Source organism: Pleurodeles waltl, chromosome 3_1 (genome assembly GCF_031143425.1).
Source record: "Pleurodeles waltl isolate 20211129_DDA chromosome 3_1, aPleWal1.hap1.20221129, whole genome shotgun sequence".
Classification (NCBI taxonomy): domain Eukaryota; kingdom Metazoa; phylum Chordata; class Amphibia; order Caudata; family Salamandridae; genus Pleurodeles; species Pleurodeles waltl.
In genome coordinates, this window is record NC_090440.1 from 352,966,186 (window position 1) to 352,994,068 (window position 27,883).

The 27,883-nt window shown below is 47.2% G+C and overlaps 1 protein-coding gene across 2 annotated transcripts in view; it reads left to right on the forward strand.

The window, feature by feature from the left end:
- GALK2 (galactokinase 2) overlaps window positions 1-27,883 on the forward strand; it is an 849,252-nt gene that overhangs the window by 460,601 nt on the left and 360,768 nt on the right. For both annotated transcript variants that reach the window (XM_069222509.1, XM_069222510.1), the window contains exon 7: window positions 15,933-16,085. In XM_069222509.1, coding sequence (XP_069078610.1) covers window positions 15,933-16,085 — 153 coding nt within the window. The remainder of the gene's footprint in view (window positions 1-15,932; window positions 16,086-27,883) is intronic.

Sequence of the window (27,883 nt, forward strand, 5' to 3'; positions counted from 1 at the left end):
AAAACAGAGGCAGTCTTGACTGTCTGTGGTTTCCAGGAGCCTGAGACAGCAAAAACTATGCTTGGGTGGGTTAGGTTTATTCTACATCCAAGTACAATCGCTTGATTCTTGATTTTTGGAATGGGAGTGTGAGGAATTGGGTTGTTGGTTGAGGGAGGCGTGAGCCCTTCTCAAGCAACAGCCATAATCCTTGTCAGTGTGAACCACAAAAAGTCACTAAATTAACCTGTGCTTAACCCTCTGGTGGTTTGGCACAAAAGCAGTCAAGCTTAACTTAGCACTCAGCACTCAACCTCAATAACGTGAAAGCACAGCACAATAAAAATCGCAAACCAATTTAGAAAAATAGAGTAAATGTTAATACATTATTTGACACCAAAACAAAAATCCAGTCAGTAGAGGCAGAGTTATGAATTTTTAAAAGTGAGAAGTAGCACATAAAAGATCATGGCACCAACCGCGGACATTTAGTAATATGACACTGAGGCAATGAATAAGGTTATGACTGACTGTGATGGAGCGCAGTTCAGATACACAAATTGGATTTGGACCGGTCTAAGCTTACCTTTGGACTTAGAAACTTTTTTTTGTAGGAAAATATTTGAGAAGGTAAAGTTCAGTGGGACAAGCCAGCTGGCGGTGTCTGAGGAGGAAGCATCATCGTTAGGGAGCCGCTGGACAAAGTCACAGTAAAGATTTCTACATTCTGACATATTATTTTTTTTTGGAAGTCAAAAATGTCCAGCAGGATGAAACGGCAGGCTGTAACCGATGAGGGCTTCTTCAGGAGGCACAATACCCTTCCAGCAAAGAGCCGCTGAGCATAGTGGGAGCTTCCATGAATTCAAGATGACCCGCGATGAATCTCGGGTGGATTTGCCAGTAGGTAGGTCCCGGTCTCCTCTGTTCCAACAGCACTTTTTGGCAGAAGAATATTTAAGTTCCAAGTTTCTGATTTTGGCAATGTTAGCACCGCTTCCATAGGCACCGCTTACTCAGGCTAGGTCGAGATGCAGATTCTAGATGGTTGAAGGCTTTTCTGCAGCAGTGTAGCCCCCCTTACCCCGCTCCCCTGCCAGCAGCAGAACCTAAAATAAAACGATATTAAAAGGTTTATTATTGTTTTATTTTTAAAGGGGTGTGGTCATGGTGTGTGATAGGGAGGGAAGGGGAGTGCTGTGCACTCCCCTCAGTGCGCTTGTGTGTTTGGCTGGTGTGAGAAAGTAGCCTCTTTCTAGCATAGTTACCCCCATTTTTGGCATGTTGGTCAGTGTTTTGACTGTGACACTGGGATCCTGCTAGCCAGGACCCCAGTGCTTGTGGTTTTTGGCTTGTTTGTCAGTATGTTTGACTGCAGGATCCTGCTAACCAGGACCCCAGTGCTTATGCTCTCTCTTTTCCCAAATGTGTCACTACATACTGGTAACCCAGTACTTCATCCCAAATTGGCATACTGCTGCACCCTTATAAGTCCTTAGTATATGGTACTTAGGTACCCAGGTAATTAGGGTCCCAGGGGGCTGCAGCATTACTTTAGGGAGCCCATAGGGAGCCCATGCAAGGACTTCCGCAGGACTGCCATTGCAGTCTGTGTGAAATGGTGCATGCACCATTTCACAGCCATAAACACTGCACCAGGTCACTTATAAGTCACCTATATGTCAGGCCTTCCAACCCTGAAGGCTGAGTGCTAAGTACCTGTGTGTGAGGCCACCTCTGCACTAGCAGAGATGCCCCCCATCATCCAGGACCATTTTCACGGACTTCGTGAGTGTGGGGATGCCATTTTACGTGGACATAGGTCAATACCTGTGTCCAGCTTCACAATGGTAACTCTGAATATGGCCATGTAACGTGTCTAACATCTGGGAATTGTACCCCAATACTGATTCTAGTATTGGAGTTACAATTCCATGCACTCTGGGTGCTCCACAGTGGACACCATATGGTGCCCTCCTTGCATAATCCAGTCTACACCGGTTCAGGGACCCCCAGTCTCTGCTCTGGTGCGAATCTAGACAAAGGAAAGGGGAGTGACCACTCCCCTCTCCATCACCACCCCAGGGGTGGTGCATAGAGCTTCTCCAGAGTGTCCCTGGCTTTTGCCATCTTGGATTTCAAGGTGGTGGGGCACTCTGGGAGCACCTGAGTGGCCAATGCCAGCAGATGACGTCGGAGCCCTCCTCTGATAGGTGCTTTCCTGTGTAACTAACCAATCCCCCTTTTAGGGCGGTTAAGGGTCTCTCCTCTGGGAGTTTCCTCAGATTCGGCTTGCAAGACTCCAGCAGGAATCCTCCGCATCTTTTACTTCATCTTCTACCGACGGAACTGCATTTGGACCCTCCAGAAACTCTACAAAATGTAACAAAGAACCAAAGACGACTTCTGCAACATTGTATCCTGAGCTCCTGCCAGCAACTAGAACTGTTTCCAGGTCGTGCATCCTCAGAGGACTGCCTGTCTTCAGCCTGCACCAGAAGAAGTGACGCAATCTCCCTTGAAGTGAAGGAGTCACTTCCCTGCTTCAGCAGGCACCCCTCTGCAGCGATGACCGATGCCGTGGGTCCCCTCTCCTGACAAAGTGCGTGGATCCAGCAGCTATGGTGGGGGACTGAAGTGATCCCGACAGTCCCAAGGTACAGCTGTTCAACTTTGGTGGATTAAGAGCTTGCCTCCCCACGCAAGACAGTACCCCTGTGCACTGCGTGATTTGCAGTTACCAAGGCTTGAGCGCGACCTTCCACAAAGTTCTTCGTGCACAGCACAGCTCTGGCCCCCAGCACTCCTTCCTGCGATGCACAGCTTCCTGAGTGGTTCTCTGGCGGCGTGGGATCCCTTTGTGTCATGCTGCGTGATCCTCCAGTTGCACCTTCCTTGTCCCCATGCCATGGGACTCCTGTGTGCGTTGCTGATCTTCTGAGGGCTCTCTGACTTGCTGAGAGCCCCCTCTGTCTCCCCCTCCTGGGTAAAGGCCACCAGGTCCCCCTGGTGCCAGGCAGTGCCATTTTCCGCTAACCGTGAGCTTTGCGTGTGCCAAGGCGTGTTGGCGGAATCCAACAGCGTAAACCAGACTGAAATCTTCCATCTGGCGTGGAACATCATCTGCACCAACCAGGAACCCGCATCTCTCTTCTTGGTTTGTGCCCCCTAGGCCTATTACAACCTATTGTGATTTTCACTATTTGCACTGTTTTCTAACTGATTTTACAGTTATTTCTGCATTCTAGTGTATATACTGGGTATATTACTTACCTCGTAAGGGAGTATAGTCTCTAAGGTATTTTTGGCATTGTGCCACTAGAAATAAAGTACCTTTATTTTTGTAACAGGGTACTTTATTTCATGTGTGCGAGTACTGTGTGACTACAGTGATATTGAAAGAGCTTTGCATGTCTCCTAGATAAGCCTTGGCTGCTCAGCTACAGCTACCCCTAGACAGCCTGGCTTTTAGACACTGACTACATGTCACTAATAAGGGATAACTGGACCTGGTATAAGGTGTAAGTACCTTTGGTACCCACTACAAACCAGACCAGCCTCCTACAGCTGGCCATCTCGGGACGGCCAAACATACGCGCACACTGAGCTCTGTCCAAACCAGCACTGTGTTGACGGGTTCGAGACAGCAGGCCCAGGCCCCCAGTCTGCCTAGGAGAGCAAAGCAAGGGCGCTCCGGCCAATTCTAACGCTGCTGTTATGCTGCCAGCAGCATGAGAGCAGTGTTAGGATTGGCTGCAGGGCAGGCTGGGAGCCTGTGCCTACAAATGGAGAAAGAGGTGCGCTGCGGCGGCGGGGAGTCAGGTTTTTTTTCTAAAAAATTAATGTTTTACATTTTTTTGTTCTGCCGCACGCCGCGCCGCCCCTTTACTTTGCCGCGAGCTGTGCCTGCTTTTATGCCCCTGAAGCTCTGATCAGGAAGCCATCTAACTAGCCCTTGGAGCCAGTCAAATAATCATAATTTCAAGCAGAAAAGCATGTCTGAAGGGGCAGGGCAGTCCTCTGTGGGTAGAGGGCATGTTTTAGGCTGCAGGGCAGTCCTCTTGGAGCAGCAAGGCAGTCCTCTGAATTACACAGCAGGCACAACGCAGCAGGTCAGTCCTCTGAGAGTTCTCCGCAGATCAAGCAGTAAGTGAATAGTGGATCTGAGGGTCCGGTTTTTATGCCTGGTACTTCTAGAGGTTCCCCCCACAGACGGTCCTGGAATTTCTTGCCTCCCTGCCGAGTCTTCCAGCCGAGGCTTCAATGGATCTGTGGTCACAAAAGACTAGCATGAATTTCTTTGTGTGTGTGCGCTAAGGCAGCTCATTTGAAATATAAGTAGGACTGTGCACAGATGCGCCCTTCCCGTCCTAGCAATATGGTCCATATTGCCAACACCTAGTCCACTTGTATGTTACCGTCTGAGAGGAATACACAAAGGCCAACTAACTATATGTGACTCATGGAACAGCCTGCAGGCACCAAATGGTTTAGAGAAGAAAATGCTAACTTTCTAAAATTAGTACAAAAAGAAATACCTACCCTGACTAGATTAGACACTATTTAATGATTGGGCTCAAAAACATGTATTAGTGCGACCACATATTTGTTTATTTAATCACTTTTGTGCACATACTTTTAGCCAAACTTTTCTTAAAGCAACACGTCATCCACATCAGAGAATTGGCAAATTTTTACTCAGATGAAAGCAAATAACATCCTTACCTTACATAACGCATTGATGTGCAAAATACAATTAACATTGACACAACATACAGACTGTTTGACAATAGACAACATGACAATGTAACCCTCTTCAGGCACAATTTTTGCTCAACGTAACATTATAATCTCAAAGAAACCAGTTCCATGACTCAAAGCTGGAGACAAAAAAATCATAAGATTATTTGACTAACAGCAAAACTCCTAGCCTCTAAAATCAGGGACTCAAAATTGTGACTTCAAATTTAACTTTACCAATAAAGAGGGTTTTCAAATGTCAATTCTTTAGACACCAACCTTGACATTTCTACCTGTTCCCAAACAAACATTATCACTTTTTAAATATAGTAAGGTAATCCAATATTATCCTACGGGAGAGGTAGGCTTCACAGTAGTGACAATGAATTTGTGAGTTTTTCACTACTAGCAAATGTAAAGCTTAACAACATACCCTGCCCTATGGGAGTTTTAGCTTGACAAAAGGTTTATTTTGCCAAGTCAAACTGGAAGTTTAAAAAAGCATGCAGTCTACAGTGGTAGGCCTGAGACTTATTTGAAAGGGGTACTTAAGTGAGTGGAACAATACGTTCTGTGGGCCACTAGCAACATTTAATTTGCCACCCTAGTTATATGGTATACCACTTTACAGGGGCTTATAAGACTAAATTAAGTATATCCAGTTAGGTGTAAGCCATTTTTACCATGTTTTAGGGAGTTAGCACGAGCAGTTTAGCACTGGTCAACAGTGGTAAATTGCACAGAGTCCTAAGACCAAAAAACGCAAATTCAGCAAAATAGGAGGGGAGAAAGGAACAAGTTTGGGGGTGACCCTGTAGAGATGGCCAAGTTCAACAAGTTCAACAAGGAGGCAAGACCACAAGCTTGTGGTTCTCTTTGTTGGTCATAATGCTGGTTTCTTTTCCGTAGTCTTCCAAAAAAGTAATTGTATTAGAGTGTTTGGTCTGCGTACCAGAAGCACCGAATCATTTGCAAGGAGGGTGATGGAAACAGGGATGCTCTAAAAGGATTGACATCTTTCCACTTGTGTTGTGTACATTGGAGCCAGACTCATCTGTTGAATTCAGAAGTTTGAATCTTGGTGAAGAATAGAATCCTAAGATGATCCAGATAAACGGAACAAGGTGGTTCACTATTCCGTGGCATAAAGTAGACCTTACTGGGGTCCAAGAGAAGGCCTTCTTTATGTGCGGGGTTTAGTATTAAGTAATCGTAAATCAAAAACGTCAAGGTCATTTAAAAATTACACTCAGTGGCTTCGTGCCAAAAGTTGATGTCCACAAGCATTGTAATTTGTTTTTCCATAGCAATTTGTCTAATTGCGTTTACTGCTATGTAGCTTTGAGTTAGATGAGCTGGATGGCTGATAGAGCAATATAAAATACAGACTGGTGTTATTTATTTTTTAGAGAAAGCCTGGATGTCGCAGTCCACAGCAGATTGAATGGAATGAACAGTAATCTCTAAAAATTGTGGGCTATTATTGCTTTTCTCCTCCTCCTCTTTCCATATGAATTAGTTTATAATCATCCGAAGTGATTTATCTGAGACTGGAGCAGAGCCTTTGGTTAGCCAAGTCTCTGTCAGGCAGAAATAGTCAAGTGCGTTTCTAGTGCATAGTCACCGACCTGTAATCTGCACTTAACTCCTGATCTAGTGTTACTAAGCAGAGCTCCAAGACTATGGCTGGCCTCCTTTGTGTACGTGAGGCAGAAAAGGTTTTGCTCTCGTGATATAGATTCTCCCCAGAGAGGGTTTTGGATTAGCTCAGGGGGCAGCATTGTACCGGTCTGAAACCATGGTGACAAATTTGTCTGAGGAAACATCTTTTGCAACTCTTGTCTTGTTCGGTGATGCTTAAGAATTCATATGATCGAGGCGCAGCATTTCTAGTCAACAACCATATGAGGATCGGGCTTGCCGTATGTGTGCCATTAGCACGTCATTGATGTGCCAAATGGTGCACCCGCTGCAAATGCCGTCTTTGCAACCACAATTGAACTGTGGTTAAGCACACATAATGAATGCAGGAAGACTAGACCACTAAATGGAAAAAGATGGCAGCCGTGAATGACACTTGTGGCGCCTGTTCAAGATAGTTAAAATGAGTTAAAATCATGTGTTTCACAGAAAATAATTCATAAAATGTTATAAAAATGAAAGATTGCTTGAATCAGGTACACCAAATACTGAAAAACAAGGGGCACTCTCAGCGCAACAGATGAAGTCAATGTTTAAAAATAAAGATAGCCCAAAATATAGTATTGCAGACGATTGCACAGAATTGTGGCCTGTAATGTAGTTGTAAGTTTTAAAGCAATAACTACTGCGCTAACAATTAGGCCACCAATATCTATGTTTCAGAAAACTGGGTCTGAACTATGAGGGAAACAGTGCACCAAGGAAATTTATCTGTCGAAAATTCTCTAGGGACTACCTAGTACACCGTCATGCAGGAAAAGGGTCTAGAATTCCTGACTGAAAACCCCTGTAAGGTCCTGGATCTTGCATCTTGGAGTTACCATACCCCACAATATTGGTAATTCCTCAGTTTGGTATTACACATGAGGTTCTCTATAACTTCTAGCAAAAGGCCTTTGTCTTCTCTGGTGGTTTAGAGTCTTCAATTAAACTTCAGGTGTGGAAGTACTTTGGTAAATGACGAAAAGAGGGGGAGGACACTGCCTGGCATACCAGCACACAATTCGCTCAGATGTGTGGGGTAAATACAGTGCATGATAACAGTCATAATGGACGAAAGTCTTTAGGATTCACCATTGTAGGTGCAGTCAGTGCTGAGTGTCTCTAGACACCTGTTGCAGGATATTTGTTCTTCTATTTAGAGTAATATCTTAAATTTGGGAGTGCTAGTACTGCTGCTCACAGTCTTCTCAGGTTTCTGGTCTACTCCCACGGCGCAGGTGCATCCCAGTAAGCCATGCAGTGTGCTCCCTCACCCCTTTTATACTTTGGCAAATGACTTAAGGACTCATTTACAATGGGCCATAATGAATAATGTTCTAATTTCTCGAGGGCATATTAAATCAAGAGGAAAATCCTTTGTTGGACATTCATCGGGGTATTATGATGTAGTATGTTTCACTGATTATTTCTCCACTGGTTTAGTAGTTTCCATTACCATAGTCTTAGTCAGGGCTAAATGATTATCAAGATGTGGATGATGAGATCTTCAAGAAAGATCCCAAAACTAGGCATGGTCATTACAAATGAAAAAGGTGTTTTATAACCTCATAGTAAGTAGGATACAGTTTTTAATTATATAAATTCACGTTATTTATTTTCTTATTATAAACTCCGTCTGACAGCAGAACGTGTCTATCTGGCAACTCCTCTACATGCTTGGTGGTAAGGCATTAAAAGTGAGTTGTGACGTCAGCTTGTCTCATGGAGAGCCAGAGGTGTGTGAAATCTTCGGGCTACTATAAAACTTCTTCAGAAGGAAAGTTGCATTCTTTGTCCACCCACTCGCTGTCCCTTCAACCGCGACTTCTGCATTGGTGACTCTCACAGGGACAGGATGCCTGCATGCCAGCCTGCATTCTCCACCTTCTGCTCTATCAGCCCCTTCAATGTCTAAAGGCCTTATGGTAGTTTAATGGGAAAAAAGGTACCGTCAGCATGCAGAACACTTTATAATCTAGCACCCTCCCCCAAGATGTCTAATCTCCTGATGCAAGAACTCAGTTACGTGCACCAATACAAATTAGAAATCCAGTTGGGCTTCGACTCATGCACATCCCTCTCAACAGTACTGTGGAGGTGGTCTTTTCTAGTCACTATTAGACCCAGTAGATGAGCAGTTCAGAGAAACGGTGGGACTCCAAACTCTATTTTGTGAATTAATTTCACACGTATAACTACACTGAGACAGGGGATACGACTTTTAAAAAGAAAACAGCAAAAAAGAATTGAAGAAAGTAAAAAACAATACGAACCGGGAGCTATCCAAAAAAAGCAGGCGGAAAGTAAGGTTCATTGAACAACCTATATCTACTTTTACAGAGGAAGCTCCACTAGTGGCTCACGCTCAAGCTGACTCCGCAGATTCTACAGACATAATGCATAAGGGAAACTCAGCATCGGGAAAAGCTCATATGATCATTAATATACTGGGAGGTGATGAGGTCGTCACTCAGAGTTCTCACACTCCTGTAATAGATCCCCCTAGTCAAACAGGCTAATGGGACAGAATCTTTAGTGGAAACTGTAAATCAAGCCAGTTTCTGATAATGCTAATCAACCCCAGGACCTCCTTTATGAGGCGCCAGAACAAAATTTAACTTTAGTGAGGACTAAGAGGCTAAACCCATTTGCCCCCAACTTTTATTCACTTAGACCTCCTCAATTAAATAGGGCAGTACGAAATTCTGTGCTATCTCAAATTTTATTGGAAAATGAGAATAAAATGTTAAACTCCCAGCCAGCTACTAGCACAATATACTTTAGTTTTTAGTTTGTAGGAGATGAGGCACTGTTAAACAGGGAGATTTTAAATTTACGACATCAATTCGCTACTGAAATCTGTCTCCTAAAAAGGGTATAATTTCCTGATAGGAATAACGTGACCTTTGCATGAGTAGAGTGCTGGTCTAATTTGGCTCCAGACATTATTCTATTACATGTTGATTTTTTTTTTTTTAGGAAAAATTGATTTTAAATATACCCTATAATTAACCATCAGGACCTGGGAGGGGTAAAGTGGGGTAGTATGAATTTCAGTACTTCAGATGGCTCCTTCCATGTGAACACATCTCTCTCAGACTGCCTGAGAGACTTACATACACTTGTGGGGTCTGTAACAGACAAGAACAACAATATCCTGACCACTATCCACAGAAAGATACATTTTGGGCATCTCTTCCAGGAGCACTGAGCAGTAACAATACAGTCACCTTGAATTCAAAATTTGTTTTGTAGGATCTGTAGGAAAGTGCCATCTTTCTGACATAGTTACCCACTGTTTGGCTGATGTCAGTGTGTTTGAACTGTAGTTCACTGGGATCCCAGTGATTGTGCTCTCTCCCTTAAATTATTTGCTGGAAACTTCTTACACCCACTATTGGTGTACTGGTGCCGACACGTTAAGTCCCTAGTATATGGTACCTAGGTACCCAGGGCATTGGTACACCAGGGGTCCACCATGAGCTGCAGAATGTATTATGCCACCCATGGGAGCCCAGGCAAACTGTGACTGCAGGCCTGCCATTGCAGCCTGCGTGAAATGGTGCACGCACCCTTTCACTTCCATACCTGACCACTGCACTTAGACATTATAAGTCACCCCTCTGGTAGGCCCTTCAGCCCAAGGGCAGGGTCCATGTCTCTACTCGTGGGCAGGTTACCCCTACAGACCCCAGGCCAATTCCTGGACTCTGTAAGTGTGAGTAAGCTATTTTCAGGTATGTAGTGGACACCGTCAACACGAGTGATCCAGCTACTTAATGGCTTCTTTGAACCTAGGCATGTTTGGTATCAAACATGTGGGAATCATGCAACTACACTGATTCCAGTGTTAGTTCCATGATACCATGTACTCTCGGGATTCCTTAGAAGGTCCCTCAGTTCTGCCTGTGCAGCCTGACTGGGTCCAGCCGCCAGGCCACACTGCTGCTGACACCGGACACTGCTGCCCTCCTGCTGGTGGGCCAGCCTCAGGCCGGAGGAGCAGAACAAAGGATTTCCTGCAAGGGACCACCTCTCCCTGTGTATTTGGTGTCTAATGACTGGGATGGGGTGGGTTGCTCTGGGGTGGCGTCTGAGTACCACCAGACTGCTTTGAAGGGCACATTTGGTGCCCTACTTGCATAATCCGGTTTGCACCACTTCAGGAACTCCTGGTTCCAGCTCTTGCGTGAAACTACACAAAGGACAGGGGACTGACCACCCCCCCTGGCAAGCTCCTTCCCTGGAGAGGTGCACAGAGCTCTGCCAGGTGGCCTCTTGATTCTGCCATCTTGGAAATAAGATGTGCAGAGGCCCCTGGAAGCATCTGACTCATTAGGCCAAGCAGATGACGTCCCTGACCCCCTCTGACCCCTTCTGATAGGTGGGTCACTGCTGATAATGACCATCCCCCTTTTAGGGTTACTTAACAGCCCCCTCAGGAGTGGGAACTCCGATTCGTCGAGCAAGACTCCTAAAGGAACTCTCTGCAAGACATCTTCTGCTCCTGGCCTCTGGAACTGCAGCTGGTCTTCACTGGAACCAAACAAGTCTGCTTCTGGTGGGAAGGCTACCATTGCAACATTGATTCTCCAGATCCTGTAAGAATTCTGCCACATCCAAGGCTGTGTATACTCCAGGGTCACAAGGGCTCTGTTTGTACCAGGAAGCACGAAGGCATCTCCTGTGGAGTGAAGGAGTCACTCCTCTGCAACCGCAGGCACCTCAAGACAACATCGACCAGCTGGTGGAGTCTGCTGTCCACTGACATTTGAAGGCTCTGTTTCTCTGTGGTGAGTCTGTTGCCTTCTCTGGGGCCTGCTTTTCTTCTAACCAACTTGAGAGACTGTGGGCTCTTGCTCCTACCACCGTACTGGAACCACTGTGCATCGTGACTCTTGCACTTGCCAAGGCTTGTTGACTCTACCTCCAGGAGATCTTCAGGCTTCAAGAAGCCCATGCCTCAAGCACTGTTCAATGTGAAGATTAGCCGTTGTCCTGCAGCTCCTGTGACGTGGGACTTCCGTTCTGCTGGGCTGGTAAGGTCTCCTTGTGATTCCCTGTGTCCAGTGTCTGTCACTTGTGGGTGCTCCGTCGACCTCTGTTGGCCTTCCTGTGTGCTGAGGGCCAACTCTGACTCCCCCTCCTGGGTAGAGTATTCTGGACCTTGCTGGTCCCCAAAACTTTGCAAACTCATCTGCAACTCTTGTTTGCATTTGTGGTGCTTGTTGGTGACCTGGCTGGTCACTAACCCTCCTGCAACCCAGCAACCATCGAGGAACAGCTCGTAGGCAACTCATGGGATCTTCTGCAGGTCCTGGACTCCGCAGCTGGACTTCGCCCTCCACCGACTTGCAGTAACTTCATCAGGAGGGTGGGCATTGCCACCTGCACCACTTGGGCACCTCCAAGGGTGCCGGACTCTCTCCCCTTCCTTTGCTGGTCCTCCATGTCTGGAATCCGTCCCTGGGTTCCTCCGGCTTGGTCCTCAGGTCGTGACAGCAGTTGGACAATCCGAGTCACCCGCAGTCTTCAGTGAGCGTCCGTTCTTCCCTCTGCATCCAGGTCCCTGGTGTAGGTACTCCTGTCTTCTGGGTATCCTGGGTTAGGAACACTCTCCTTCCATCCTCTAGCCCTCTGGTTTCCTCGGTGTCCACTGGGAAGGGTCCTGAATTCCACAAACTCCAACCACTATTCTCTGTGTTAGTCTATCGGACAACTAGGTGGGTAACTACCTTACTCCTGGTTTCTGGGGTCACTTACTGTATTTACCTTTGGTGTTTCTGTCCCCAGCCCCTAGCTAACTACCACGCTTACCTTGGCTGGAGTCACTGTTTCACATTCCACTTATTTAGCATATGATTTGGCTCTCTCCTGGGGCCCTGTGTATTTGTATGCTATTTCTGATGGTTATTCTGTGTATGTCTTGTGTGTAATATCTCCAAAGTAAGATATGCTAATGTTAGACTAGTGATAGTGCTGTAATAAAGTATCCTTTATTTTCCGACACTTGTGTGGTTCTTTCTTGTGAGAAGTTACTGTCTGCCTACTGTGGTATTGCAAACGCTTTTACATTAATCTTGGATAAGCTTTAGCTGCTCGCCTTAACTACCCCTAGAGAGCTTCTGCTATCTCAACAACTTTTCACTATCACTAAGGGTTGACTGTACTCAGTATACGGTGTACACCATAAACTGAGCCAGACTCCTAAAGGAGCAATATTATTATTCTGTAATGGAAAATAGAAGTGATCGATAGAAGCCAAATAAATTATCTTAAATCTCAAAATCCAGTTCTGATATGTCTTCAAGAAACATGTTTCACAGAACCTTTAATATTTAACTCTTATGTGTTCAGTTGTCCTGCTGTGCCAACAAACAGAGGTAATGCCAAGTGGGGCCTGGCTATTTTACTCTGTGGCTAATTTAAATGAAATGGAAAAGGCAAACAATTACGACTGAAAGCATTTTTCTTCAATGGTTAAAGATTTCATTTCTTACTGCAGTATTGTGATAATTCTCTATTAGTCTTTAATGTTTATGTGCCACCAGGCAGTCACAAGTATTGCATTTTTAAAGAAACTTTGTGAGCATAAAGGAAATAAGAGATTAAGTAAAATCCTCCTGGCTCCTAATTACAGAAGACTTTAATGCAAAAATCTCTAATGCTCTGTTGAATCTTTAGGAAAGGCCTTGAGGAAAGCAGGAGTGTACCGTAGGCTTCTTTTCCAAAACACAATACAGGGGATAGATGAGGTGCTCTTCTTTTGGAAGCAATAAAACAGCTGGGAACGATCACTTTAAATGGACGAAAAGATACTGACATCCCAGCGAAGGTCACCAGACGTGGTCCCTGTAGAGCTTCTATTATCGATTATACATTTGCACCCTACGCGATCTTGCATCTAATATCACACTTCTCTGTAACAGATACGCCATATAGTGTCCATGTCCTCCTTTCAACTACAATTAAATTGCCCCCAGAAAGTGAAAATGACTGGCCACTGGATGTGAATACTGGGACAATGGAGCTTCGTTCAAATAATTGAAAAATATATTGGAATCCTCATAATGTAGCCAAGACTGTCTTAGCAGGTCATCTGGTTTCCACCTCTGAGCTATTAATGGCCGACGTGCTTAAGCACATAAAAACCCAGGTTAAAAGTAGGTTTCAATATGTAGTTGCTCCAAAGGATGACATGGAAAGACAGTTGTCAGTCGAAATTAAACAGCTAATCCACAAACAATACATCATTTTTTTCCAAATCACAAAAAAGATAATAAATCCCTGAAAGAGAAAAGGTAATATTATCAAAGGTATTTAAAGTATAGAAAGCAAGACCTTCTTTGGACTTCCCTGCAACAAACGGCTTTAAAGAAAAATGCATGGGCTTTTGCGCATATTTGCTCTTAACTCTGACCTGAAAAAGGGCCCGACAGCAAATGAGATATCACAGGAAATCTGGTCTGATTATATTTGGTGCCTACATAAACCATATATGAGTTTTCTTTGAAATATCTGAAATCTATCCAGTCTCCATCCTATGATCAGATAAATGGGGCATATTCGAAGAGCAAGGTCTTCTACTGCGATGGGCCCAGATGAAATTCCAAACCTGGTACCAAAAAACAACCCTGAAATGCGAACCAAATTACTGGTACCCCTATTCAGACACTGCTTTTCCGCCGTTCAACTGCTGAAATGCGGAGCGTCATTTTCCCCCTGCAAAAAAAAGGAAGCAGAAAAGGCCCAGGAAACTATTGCCAAATTCCACTATTGGAAGCTGTGGGAAAACGTTTTGCTATAAGTATATTAGACCATTTGGAGAACTGGGCTCAGGAAGCAAACGTTGTTCCCCTGGGACAACTGGCTTCAGAGCAAATTGATCCCTCACAGACAATATAGTTAGTCTTGCACTTTTCATTAGATAAATATGTTGCTAAGAATAAGTCATTTTTATATTCAGTTTTTATTGACTTTTCTACAGCATTTGATTCAGTGAACCCCTCCCACTCGCTCCCTACTTCTTCGCCCCTCTTGCCCGCTCCGCCTTGCTCCCACTGCCTGCTCTGTTTCTGCCTCTCCTCGTGCCTGCTCCTCAGTAACTCCTCCTCCCCTCTGCTGCTGCCTAATGCCTCCTCTGCGTTCCTTCCACCCCTTCCGGTTGGCTTCCCATCCATCACTCCTTCTCTCGCCCTCTCCCCTTTGCTACCCGCTCCCATCCATGCCTCCTTGCCTCCACTCTCCTGTCAGTACCCCTTCGCCTCCCCCATCTGCTTCTCCATTGTGACTTTTTTTTATTTGTATTTTTTATTTTTGGTAGGCTCAGCAGCTGCCATTTGCTGCTGTTCGGCTCCACAATTAAGAAAGCGCCTTCATGTTACCATTTTTTTAATTTTTTTATTTAGAGACATCTGCCATCTTGGATTAGTAAATAAAAAACGAAAAAATTGACCTGCTCACTAAACCGGCGTTTGCATGTGTGCTGACTAATGTGCACGCCACAAAATGGTGTGTCCGCCTCGGCGCAGCGTTTTATTTTCATCAACAAAAAGCATTTTGCTTTTTACACAGTGCTGCACATTGTCACCAAAAACAATTTGCAAAGTCAATCGACTAACAAGGCAAGACTTATTGGCTTTCTCACTAATTGCTTTCAGCCGGCAAGAATAGAACTACAGGGCTCCATGATGGTCACGAATTGATTTGATTTTTGCTTTAGCAGGGCTTGGCCCTGCTGGAGCCTACTTATAGGACTGTGAAAACATTATTTTGTGTGCAGTTTACTCTCAAGTGTCACAGATCGGATTCAGTTGTGCGCAAAGGGCAGCAAGTAACCTGGATCTCCATAAAGATCCACTTTGAAGGACCCTAGTTTGTGCCGCCTTCCTGTTCATTTAATCTTTAGGTTGCACATCTTAATATTAACATCTTAATATTTCGCGGAACATAATTTCCAAATAATTTCCTTTTTGTCATTTTACTGTACATGCCTTCAACCGTATATGTCATTTGCAATGATCTAACTGTGTATATTTGTGTTGCCTGTCCAGACTGTGGGTGGTTTTTCATTTTCTGCTTGTATTCCCATCGCAGACAGGAAGTCTGGCTCGACCTGTTGTGTTGTGTTGCGATTATCGTGTGCCAGCTCTTGTTCATGGAACACTGGGTGTACGATTTGGGTTTTAAGGTTTAATGCATAAGGGCTGAAAAGGTAATGCATTATCACAAACAGGAAGTGGTCATTCCGTTAATATAAATAACATCAACATGTCACCCAGTTTCAAGGTATTGCTTAGTCACGTACACCTGGTGCCCAACACCTTCTGGAACTGAAGGCTGCATGCCTTTCAGAAAGGTGTTTCATTACAGGAACCTCTCAGGTGCGACTGTCCCTCATTAATTAGGCTGAATGGCATCTCCGGTTGCCTCATCATTGCACTCACTCAGGCCTGAAGGGCCAGAATGCGACAGGTGTGCACCATCTCAGAAGCTTGACGCATAACACTGTCTTTGTCTTTCTTTATTAGGCCAAGTTAATCGAGTTCAACCCCCTGCGCGCGTCCGATGTGAAGCTTCCAGAAGGAGCCGTGTTTGTCATAGCCAACAGTTGTGTCGAAATGAATAAAGCAGCAACTTCTCACTTCAATATAAGAGTCACGGAGTGTCGGCTCGCTGCTAAGGTATGGCGTTGATCCAGAGACCACGGACTATTAATACGCTGATACAATGTATGTGCCTTTCCTGCTAAAACGTTAATACGATTCTTAGTAGGGGTTACAGGACTCCCCTCAAGCATTGCGTGACCATAGGGCGCTGAACATTTATTTGAATTCCAGATAAAGATTAATTTCAGCGAAGCCAACCGCTCTTTGTATGCTGCGCAAAAGTCAGTGAACAGTGTGCAGTAAAGTCCAGTAGTGTACTGCACGCACTTTTGAAAGGAAGTTATTTTTATGTGATGTTCTCCTGCCTGCGTCGTGTTCTCGAACTCCTGCTGGTTCATTTTCGGAATTCCCGTGTTCCCCGCGGTTTCGTGAAACTGTAAAGCAGAGTGCAGTCACAAGCGTAACATAATGAGCGCTGCGCGCGTCCTTACTGCCCATGGACCCGTCTTGAGAGCGCAATAAATACCGCAGCAGCAGTGAGCAGTATTGTTTGCAGGCATCCAGGTCTCGACGACAGCGTTGCCAGTAGCTGGCTTGAACTGTGAAGTTCATAGCTGCCAAGTTTTCAGAATGCAAATGGCTGACATTTCCCCGACTGAAGTGTGTGACATTTGCATTCTTAGGACATAACAGGTCGCGCTCCACTGAATACCAAGCAATGGAGGAAAAGTTGAGGCGATCCATAGGTCTGTTTTTAATTTGAATTCACATATATGTATCTCTACATTTTAAATAAAACTTGGAACGTTGCAGCTGTTCCGTGTTTTCTTTACTGGGTTAAAAGCAGAATGTCCCCGAGGGTCGGGGGAGGCTGTTGCAGTGGTTCTGCCAGGAGGGAGGTGAGTGCCATGTATTCTGCTCTCGCCCAGCCGTTGGTGGAGCTGCGGGAATAAACTTGCACCACTACAGCACCTCTTCCAAAGGCACACACAGGGTCCGTCATACCTGGAGGCACCTTGTCTCGGCGGCACAGAGCAGGAAACCAGACACCTCCGAGTTCTGCCGCCTGGCCAATCACTGCGGCATGTACCCGAAAACAACAGAAGGTGCCAGACCCACGTATTCCAGCACTTGCTGTTGTAGGTTTGTATACTTTAGTGAAGTCCACCACGTGGCCGAAAGGCATCGGGCCTGATCAGCTCTTAATATTTCTTGTTTTTTAAGAAAGCTGCACTCCAGGCTGTGGGGAAACTAGAGTTGCAAAGTATCAAGCAACTCTTAACATGGTTACCATTGCAACAAAACTCCAGGCCCGACTGGCTGAATAAAAAAAAATGCTTGCAGTAGGAGGCTGATGCAGAAGGACAGCAAAGCGAGAAAGGAGCAATGATTGCAGAGCCTCATTGCACAACGTGAGTCTTAGGAGCTGTAATCATGCGTAACTAATGCATTTTAGTGCATCGATGCGGACACCAGCACTAAAATGCGTTAGTCTAACTCCTGATGCGTGGTACTTGGCAGTGCCGGAATTGTAGTTCTTCCGGTCAAGTGGCATTGCCACATGTGACATGGCGAATTGGAGATTCATAGCTTTCACTCTGTACCATATTTGAACATCCACCATAATCTCAGAGTAATGATTTCTTACTGGTGTAATCACAGAGACAATGCAGAAGCAGCCAATGGCAATGACACATAATGCGTAAAACATGGAGCAGCTGTCAGGATCAAGGCCATCCTTCACCGACTCGCCTGGTGGGTATGACGAGTGATGGATTAATATGAACTTGCCTCCTTCTTTGGGACCACCCCTAAGGGGGACACTATGCGATTGTCCATTGGAAGCTCTGGAAAAGGACCAGCCAACCTCCCCAACAGGAGCTCTTTCGCCACCTTATGCCTTGCCACTGTTTGGTTGTCTCTCACTGACTTTAGGTTTTTGCACAAGCAAAACACCCGGAGCTCTTGTACGGGGCGGTGAAACCTGAAACAAATTCTTCTGCCAACAGTTTCCCTTCCTCCTTTTTGGTGTAACCACTGAGTATGTGTAATAGCTTCTCTGTATTAATGGGGGTTGGGAGAGGTGCACTGGAAACTTATGCCCTCCCTTTGGGCTGCGCCTTGCCTGTGCTACTTCTTGCTGCTGGTATATTTCCCCCAGCTGTCCCCTTCGCTTTTCTCCATTCGACTGCCGGGTGTGTGTCCCACAATTACTGCAGCTGTGCTGGAACTTGCAGGCCTGTCCCCATTTACACATCTTTATCATATTTCCAGAAGGCTGTTGTTCGCTTGTGCAGTGCCTGCTTGTTTCCAGAGTGGGCCTTTTTCCTTTTTCTGTGGCACACCCTTTAACCCCTGATGTGCGAAAACTATGCTCACGCCCTGTCATGCCCTCCCAGGCGGCCGCCATATGGTTAATGAAACCCTCTACATACTGTTGGTCCCACTCAGTGACAGGCCATGTCTGCATTTTTCTCGAAACCCTTACCCATAACGCAGCCAGGTGTTCCCTTGATATTTTAGCCGCGCAGCGTGCACTTTGGGAGTTTTCCTACAAACACACAGGCCAAGGTCCGGAATGCTTTAGCCAGTTCTCAACTGACTTCTCTACCCTTGATCTGCGTTTGTCCCCTGTTGTCCTCTTTCTTATCATGTGTAGTTGGGTCCAACCCCACCTGGTGCACCTTGAGTAGTGAGAATATATCAATTAATTTCTTCTTCCAAATCCTTTCTTTAACCTCCCATGGGATAAGGCTGTCAAGGCTCATTTTCCTTGCCATTATGGGAGGGTCACCAGGTGACGGTCTGATAAACTTTTTCGCTGGCTTTCCTACTCCACCCCCTTGTACCACCCCACCAGACCAAGCTCTCCTGAGGTCAGAACCTCCCTTGTGGGCCTTGCCTTTCGCTGCATCTTGCCCCTTCTCCTTGGACACCCTCATTTGCCTTAGCTTGATCCACCCCTGCTGGCTGGGCCTTGTTGACGGTTGTCAGCACTGACCTGGATTCTACTCCTGCCTGCGTGGATATCCATTGAGACTGCTCTGGAAGTGCCCCCAACCTGAGTCTGCCAGGGCGTCATGGCAGGCCAATGTACTGCAGGAAACCTGGGGTTAAGGGGTTTGCTGCACCCAGCCACGCCTACCACGGGTAGCCGGTGATAGCTGGTAGTGAGTGTGTTTGGTGAGACCAGGGGCTCACTCCTTTGAAACCGTGGATTTACTTGACCAGGATGTGCCTGGTTGAGCGCGATCTGCAACCTAGGAGTGTCCTGCTGCATTGAACTGACTTGCCCCCTCACACAGCGCGTGTGTCTCACCCTCATGGCTGAGGGTTGTTCTTACCTGGGTTCAGAGACCACTGCCAAGGAGGCTCCAGGCGCCTCATCGTGCTCATTAACACCATTCTCCTCGTTGGCATCAGCCAGATTTCCTCCTCTGGTGAAACCATGTGCCCCTCACACCTCTGCTGTGCGTGCTGGTGTGGCTATTTGTTAGCACAGTGCGCTTTCCCATTGCTCCTTCTGGCCCTCTCCCCAGGCCCCTGAACCATTTGTAGGGGCTGCCAATTTGGCTGCAACCACCCTGCGCCCGGGACAAGTAAAGTGAGTAACAAGCTCCTTGGCATGCGCTCCTTCTGTCGCTGGTGCTGTTTCCTCTGTGATTCTTCTAGCTCCTGACTTGCCGCTCTCTGCTGGGTCCTGTGTCTTCTCCTACTCACAGTCCCTTCCTTGCATGGCCCGTATCTCCCGTGCCCTCATTAGTAGCTCTTCTAGGTAAGCATCCAGATCAGGCCCTAAGCTGTCCTTGCTTGATATCTGCCTTTTTGATGCCACTGCGCTCCACTCTTTGTCCCAAAAGCGGATGAGGTGCTTCCTCTCCCTGTCCCAACCAGCGTAACACTTCTCCGCATTCATTGTCTCACCTCTGTACCGTAGTGTACTTTTAGCTCCACCCTGAACTTGCAAGGCCCTCTCAGTCACTGGATGCCACTTTGTATCTGGTCCTCTCAGCACGGTGTACTCTGCCTGTGATCCTATAGTAAAGGACCATCCTTTATGGTTCTGGTATGCTGCATGTGCTGTGGTTGTGGATAGAGGGTTTACTGCCATTATCAGTGCTCCTGAGGTATAGCCGGTCCCTGCAACTCCTAGTCTTTGCTTTGCAATTGGTGTGCTCTGCCAGCAGTCCTATATTACAGGACGCGTCCTTTCTGCATCTGGTATGCTGCTTGTGCAGTGGGTGGGGATAAAGGGTTTACTGCTGTTGCAAATGTTCCTGATGGGAGCCTGAGGCTGTACACATCTTCCTGCTCTGCGAAGATGCCTACCATGTCGTAAAGACCGCTCTTGAGTGGATGGTAAGTAGAGGCACATCCCAAGGTCATGGGCTGGTCTCGGCACGCAGAAAGGTCACTGCCTTCCCCGATAAAGCTGTTCATTTCCCCTTGTGGTCGTTCTCCTCTATCACGTGCACCCAAGCTGGTCCAGAGATTGCTCCGCAGCGAACTTTACCGTAGCCCCAACACGACAGCTTCAACGGTCACCAAACTGCAATGAGCCAAGATGAGCAATCCAACACTGATTCCTTCAACGGTGCTCCGCAGGCAATCCAAGGCGATTCCTCACACAGTGATTTAAAGCTGTGGGTAAACAGTAGTATGAGGATGCTGTCCCGCACTCCCCTTTTTGACCCTGCTCTTGCCATTGGCTGCGCTCCTGCTTGGTGACTTTGAAACCCACCATCCAATCCGGCATGTATTTTTCTCTTGGGCTTACTGCCTCAAGCGGATTCCCGTCTCTGCCCTAGCAATGGGTTATTTGCAGTACTCCAACTGATCTGATTCAGTGACCGGTCAGTGTCCAAATTGTATCCAGCATGGAGAGGTCAAGGTTTTTTCCTGTTGTTTTCAAATTGCCAGATCTTCATTGTTGGTATACCATCTATGAAGAGTTGCCTGGAAGTCTTTACTCTGCTGCTGCTACTGGTTCGTCCTCACTCCAGGCACATGTGGTAGACCTCACCTAAATGTTGTCATCACAGAGACAGTTTACAGACCTGGGGCAGTATTACACAAGTGCCCCATGGGCGCAACAAGCGTTTGTGCCCGCTTTCTGCACCCCGGGACACTTTGGTGTTATAGAAGGAGCATGAAATGCTTGTGCAACCGCTTCTGTAATACAGATAGCGCTGACGCACATATAGCTCCAGTGCAATCAATAAAAGGTGTTCCCAGAACTGGTCCAGGGCACATGCACCTAGCCCTTTTAATTAACAGGCATCATATCACTCGGATTGCTTGTGTTGCATGGGTGTGGAGTGGGTGTAAGACCAGCCCTCAGGAGTGGGTGGAAACAGCTACGTGTCTAGCAGGACACTACACCCCTCCCAAAATCCAAACAAAAAGACAGCAAGTCCAACCTGTGTTCATAAACAAACCAAACAAGACACCACTGAGTCTCTCAGTCTCTAGAGTCAATGAGAAGGGCAGCCATGGACAAGTTGACAGGTGAAGCTGGGGGCACTTGTCCATCACCGCTTGCACCCATAATATAATAAGATGGTTCTGGGCAGATACACATGTGTGGATTAAGTCCCGACCCTTCGACGGCCTGTTGGCTGGGTTAAATTCCACCCATACAATGTTAGTCGGTCCCGCCTGCTCTCACGGTTGTGTGGTTGATGTCGACAGTTCAAAATGGGGTGCATCAAGAGTATCGACAGAGTCCGATGCAGAGCTTTCTCTTGGGGTGTCTTAACTCCATGAAGGACAACCGTCTAAGGACTGGGACAGCATCGGGGATGTTTGAACATCTTCCTCTGAGTCCCTGCTGCCCCCTGGAACCTGTCGGTAAAGCCGCTTCGGGCCCATGGGATTCCCTCAAAGCCCTTTCCGATAGGTCACAATGGGATTGCGTGGACTTGGAATGTGCTGTGCTGCTTGTGGGCCACGTGAGCCGCTGCAGGACTGCCAGCAGAGCCACAGCCTAGTTGCTCTTGCAACCACAAGGGTAGTTGACAAATAGTTGGGTAGAGAACTTATGGTCGGGTGTGCTCACCAACAGGACTCAGGTGCACATGGGGCTATCGGATAGTCCCTGAATGATTGGTCCTTCACAATTACAGGAGCGCCCCCTTGGTCTCTTGGTGATTCGCAGGTGTAAGCTCTATCCTGGTGATGAGATTCTCCTTTGGTGGTTACAGTGATGCCATGGTATGATGATGTTGTTGCCGTTAGACAACCAGTATGGTAGGTGATAAAGACTTGCAGGGTTTGACAGTGACTCGAGAGATGCCGCTTCCACATAGCTCAGTGTGGTGTCGGTGCTGTTTTTCACCAAAAGTATGTGCTGTTCTTAGCAGGGATGCCATAATTCATCAAGCAGCCGGTGATTGTGGCCAGGCAGTTGAACTGGAAGCTTGGGGCAGACACGTGGTTCATGCGTAAGTGCGGTTTACTTTCAGTTCTCCTGCTGGACTGGTGTGATTCTACATCGGTGGCTTGCTTGTGTTGGTAGGTGCACTCTCACGTAGTGTCACAAGTCCTCGATCTTGCCACCCCTGATCATTATTCCTGCGCACTTGTGGTTGTCATGTTCTTCAGTGTTACAGGTCTGATCCCACACCTTTTTCTCTTCTTCTTTTTCAGTTCTTCTTGCAATGTGGCATTGTGCCCGGAGTCACGGGTTCTCTTTTTCTTCTATTGCGATATGGCGTTATCCAGGTGTTGCCCATTCTCATCTCATGGACCTCTTGACGTCCTGTTCGTAGGACTGTGCATCTTCTCCCATTATGGACCTCACACAGCTCCTGTCTGTAGGACTTGACTCTTAACTTCAGGTCGGTGTAGCATTCACCCACACTTCTCATGGACCCTCCTCAGCGATCTTCTCAGGGCTCCCTTCCGTGGATGGCGAGTAACCTTCCTTCCACCTCCTCTTTGTTAAAAGGTGCAGTGCTTGTGCCTCAAGGCTTCACTTTTGCTGCACTTAGTCCTACCTGGGGTCGTGTGCGCTTGGCATGGTTGGTCACTCGGTGACGGGTCCAGGGTGGCCATTCAGTTCTGGGGTGGCTAGCTGGCACAGCCTCTTAAGTGCAGTCATACATTGTCACTGTGCTCCCTGTGGCACTCTGGCTGCACTTCACTACAACAGTGGCCACCTCTTTCACCGGGGTTTTTCCTGCCTGTGAGGCGGCAACTCGAACAGAAGTGATTTCACTTGGCAGCGTCTCTGCTGGGTTGGCAGCTGATGGCCTGGTGTAGGTATGTAATGGGGACAAATTGCTGTTAGCTCCTTGCATCTTTCACGGTGCATCAGCCATTTTGGACAGCAGCGGAGGTAGGTTTACTTTCTTTGATCCAGTTTGCAGCCTCTTCCATACTATCCTTCACGTGGCCAAAGTATTCAGGGTGCCACACAGGATTGTTGTTAGAGGCACTTGCCGTGGTGGCAGCTTGCCACTGGTAGCTTGCAACTGTCTTTAGGCTGTGTGGGGCACTCCCTGAACAGTCTCTGGCCTGCTGCAGGATGGGCAACTTTCAGCTAGGGGGCAAACGATCCCATCTGCATTCAGGCCATACTGGGCCTTTCGTCCCCTCTTGTCTCTAGGGAGTACTGTACGTGTGTGTAAGGTAGATGCCACTGTCTGCTCCCTAGGAGAAGCTAGTCAGTTTGTGTTCTCATTCATGGCCACGTTGGCAGGTGGCTATTCAGCAATATGCAGTGGCAGCGGATGACCACTAGAGGGCATGCAGTACTCTCCGGCAGAGCGCGGTGGTGGCAAACTGTAATCAAGGGGCGGTGCACTACTCTCTGTCGGGCAGTCTTGACTTTCTCCTACAGCCCTTGTCTCCCCTATAGCATGGGAGATGGGGAGCTGTCCATGCCGTTGTCCAATTCTGATGATTTTGTTCTGGGGAAATATGACTGCAGTCTAGGTATGTATTACTACAGTAGACATTCTTCACTGTCAGCCATTCTGGGCAGAGGCATGAGCCTGGAGCCCCGTGCCTGGACCAATCTTCCCCATTGATTCTGTCGCTGCGGGCAAAATATAACAGCGCCGTGAGGCCTCTCTCACTATGTGTTTTTCTGCTGCCTAGTTTGAGGTCGCAGGGCACTGCAGGAACTTATGATGCCAGGCTGCTTGTCTTTTCTAAAACGTTTTCTCTTTCATGGTCGCCTCTTTACGAGCCACATACTCAGTCTTTTGGGGTGTGGTGCAGCTGCTACATGGTGCTGCAGCCACTTTTCCCTGAACGCGCCAGCCTCCTTGATGCTGTGGATTGTTTTGCCCACAAGGGAGCTGGAGATGCGAGTGCTTGGGGGGTCACTCAGGGCAGGTGTGGCCTTGGTCTTCTCCCCAGCTAGCGGGGTGCCGCAGTTGATTGTTGGCAGACAGCCTATACACTGAAGTGCCACTTGCCGGGCCGCTGTGCCTTTTCCATGCACAGCGCAGTTCTCAGCAGACAAGTGAGGTAGAAGGTACAGAACTGTGAGGTCTGTTGAGGGCAGGTGACAGCCCCTCTGCGAGAAGGCTTACATACAGACATTACTGGAGGTTTGCATGTGCCTCGTTGGGAGGGTGCTCCTCCGTCCTCTCACCGGGACAGATGGTAGCAGATGGGGCAGCTTACAAGTCCCTCATCAGGTAGGGGGCATGGTATGTTGTGCACCCGCCCATACCTTGAGGGACCATAGCGCGTCCGACATTGGCACTGCTTTCTCTTCCCCACTATGCCCACTAACACATGCAGACACTTACCAGGCAGGTGGTAGGAGTTGCAGCAAGGTGTTGGAGGGGAACAGTCACTAGGGGAACGGTCTCTGTTTCCTCTCCAAGCAAGGAGAGGGTTCATCCTTTGCAGCCACAACATGAATTCTTTCTTGGGGAGGGTGTGACAGCAGTGCCATTTCAGGTACCCTCCATTTTCACAGCAGTTGGCAGCGAGGCAACAGAGCGTATGTGTGATGTTATGGGTCCTAGGTCTACATGCTGAATGGATGACCACACAGATACTGGTAGATAAGGAAGAGAGCTGGCACAAGGAACGTGCACCTGTCCTCTTTTATTAGCAGGCATAACGTTACTCAGTCAATCAACTCAGAATTGTGAAGCGCAGCTACTCAGCCAGAAGGTATTCAGGTGCTGGGTTCTTACTGGGCTCAGTCGAAAAGCCATGTCTTGCGTCCCTTTCTGAATTCTAGCAGGAAGGATGCTGTTTGAAGGTGGAGGGGGAGGTCGTTCCAGGGCTTGGCGGCAAAACAGGAGAAGGATCTTCCTCCACTGGAGCTCTGGTGGATGCGGGGAATGTGGGTGAGTGAGGCGGAGCGCAGGTGTCTGGAGGGTTGGTGGAAGTTCAGCCGGTGGTGGATGTATGCTGGTCCTAGGTCGTAGAGGGCCTTGTTAGGCATGTGTCAGCATCTTGAAGTGGCATCTTTTCTAGATGGGGAGCCAGTGGAGCTTCCTGAGGTGGAAGGTGATGTGGGTCTGTTTGGGGAGGTTGAGTCTAGCGGCTGCCTTCTGGATCATCTGGAGTCTCTTCAGTAGTTGGGTGGTGATTCCTTCATAGAGCTGCTGCCGTAGTCCAGCCGACTGATAAGTGAGCCTTTTGTGACGGTTTTCCTGGTGTTGACGGGAGCCAGCTAAAGATCTTATGTAGCATGCAGAGGGTGTGAAAGCAGGCAGCGGGGACTGTGCTGATCTGGAATTTCATAGTGAGGTTGCTGTCTAGGATGATGCCGAGGTTGCGGACATGGTCTGTTGGTGTGGGTCCGAGTTTGGAGGGCCACCACGTGTTGTTCCACAGAGAGGTGTTGTTCCCAAAGATTAGCATTTTGGTCCTGTTTGTGTTGAGCTTCAGGCTTTTGGTCTTCATTGAGTTGGCGACACTTGTCATGCAGTTGTCATGCGCTTCTGATGCCTGTCTTGGATGGGTGTGGCATGGGTGTAGGACCTGCCCGCGAGGAGTAACTGGAAACAGCTACATGTCCAACAGGACATTACTTATGTGGGCGCAGTGGCAAACATGCCTTTAGAAGGCACACTTTGAGTGCTCCACAAATATGTGCGCCTTCTAAAGGCAGCCCTCTAAAGAGATGAAAAGGGGTTCTGTGGCTCTTCCAAACATCCTTTTGCAGGCAGGTGCAGTGACTCACTTCACCGGCCTGCAAGGCAAATGCTAATCCCTCTAAGAAGTGCAGGCGTGTTGTCACCTGCACAGAGAAACACAGAGCAGCTTTTGAACAGATGCTTCATATTTCTCTTGAATGTGCTGCCCTGTGGGAAGCGCAAGTTTGCAGCTGCCTTGAGGGCAGTTCATTTTGACTAATAGAGCGCACTTTCCAAGGTTGCATCCGGCACATCTGTTTTAAGGTGCTCTGTGGTACAAACATGGAAAATGCACCCTATCCCCTGGCCTGTAAGCAAACCAAGACTACACCACACAGAATGCAAGAGGTTTTCACATTTAAGCCCAAGATTGCAATCAGGGTCTGATGATATGGAGTGAGGTGGCCATCAAAAGCTCACGACACTGCTTACTGCTTGGATTCATAAACACCACCAAACAAATGTTTCTCTTTGCATATCAGTCCCCAGTCAACCAAACTCTTTAACCAAAAGCATAGAAATAAGTGCCATACATTTATGCAAGTAAAACAGTGTTTTGAACATTTCTTTCAAATGTGTATTGCATAGTTTGATAGCATGTGAAAGTAATTTCATAGGTATGTGAATATCACTGACTCTGACACCAGCCTTTTCCTCAGACCACTGTCACAGACCTGGTGTCCGACTTTGGAGAGCCACAAGGTAGACAGGGACTACTTGGCCCCACCTGTGGTGTTTGAGGTTGTTTGCCTCTGGGGTCTGTCTTAATGTGGCGCTGCAAAGTGGGCTAAGTACAACTGTTTCTGTATATGCATCTCAGGTTACCAAGAGCAACCAACCACAGGCTTCTCAGGGATGTAGTATGGATGGCAGAAGGTCAGAACTATCAGCCAACATACACAATAACTTAATATCCAGCCAAGTGCATGTTGTTTAGAAAAAAGCAACCACTTCAATCACACAGCAGCACTAAACACTAAACAACTCAGTTTGTGGTAAGTGAATGCAAGGTTGCATCCCTGATTGTGTTCTACAGACTGCACTATACCCTTCTGCTCCATTACCACTTCCCTCTTTCGAAACCTGGGAACCACAGTTCCCTGTACCTGGTGGCCAATGCATGAATTAGGGACGGGTACAGTTTATCACTGCTACACCTACGGGGCTTAGAGTGCAGCTCAGTCCTTACCCTTGGGGCCTAGAGTGCAGCTCAGTCTATCCCTTGGTTTACTCTAAGCGGAAAGTCTTAAGTGTCTGCGCTTGACTCCACTGGAACCCATCTTTGGGAAAGTATCTTGTTTTGCATGCTTCCACCTATTTTTTGCGGGACAGATGCTGACTTTTTTTTCTTGCTCTGGACACTCAGACAGTGCATGTATTCTAACCTCTAGAACATGTTGAAATTGGCTAACTCTTAAATGGTATAATTAACCTTTCTATAAGGCCATAGTATGTAGTGCCCAAAGTACACCCATGGCATGGGAAGTTGAATATCACCTATGGACAACCACACTACTGTGCTATCTTCTAGTGTGACGAGGGAAACATGATACGGGGCTTGCCACTGCAGTCTAGTGGCTGCAGTTTAGCCCTGTAGCTTGACCTATCAAAATAAACCATTTTGACAAAAGAAACCTGCTTTTTAGATATTAATAAGTTTCCCCTATGAAGGCCTTGCAGCCCACCGTGCAGGGTGCATGGTATTAAAAAGTAGGCTATGTCCACATTAAAGTTAACATTTCTTTTGAGTGACTAACATTG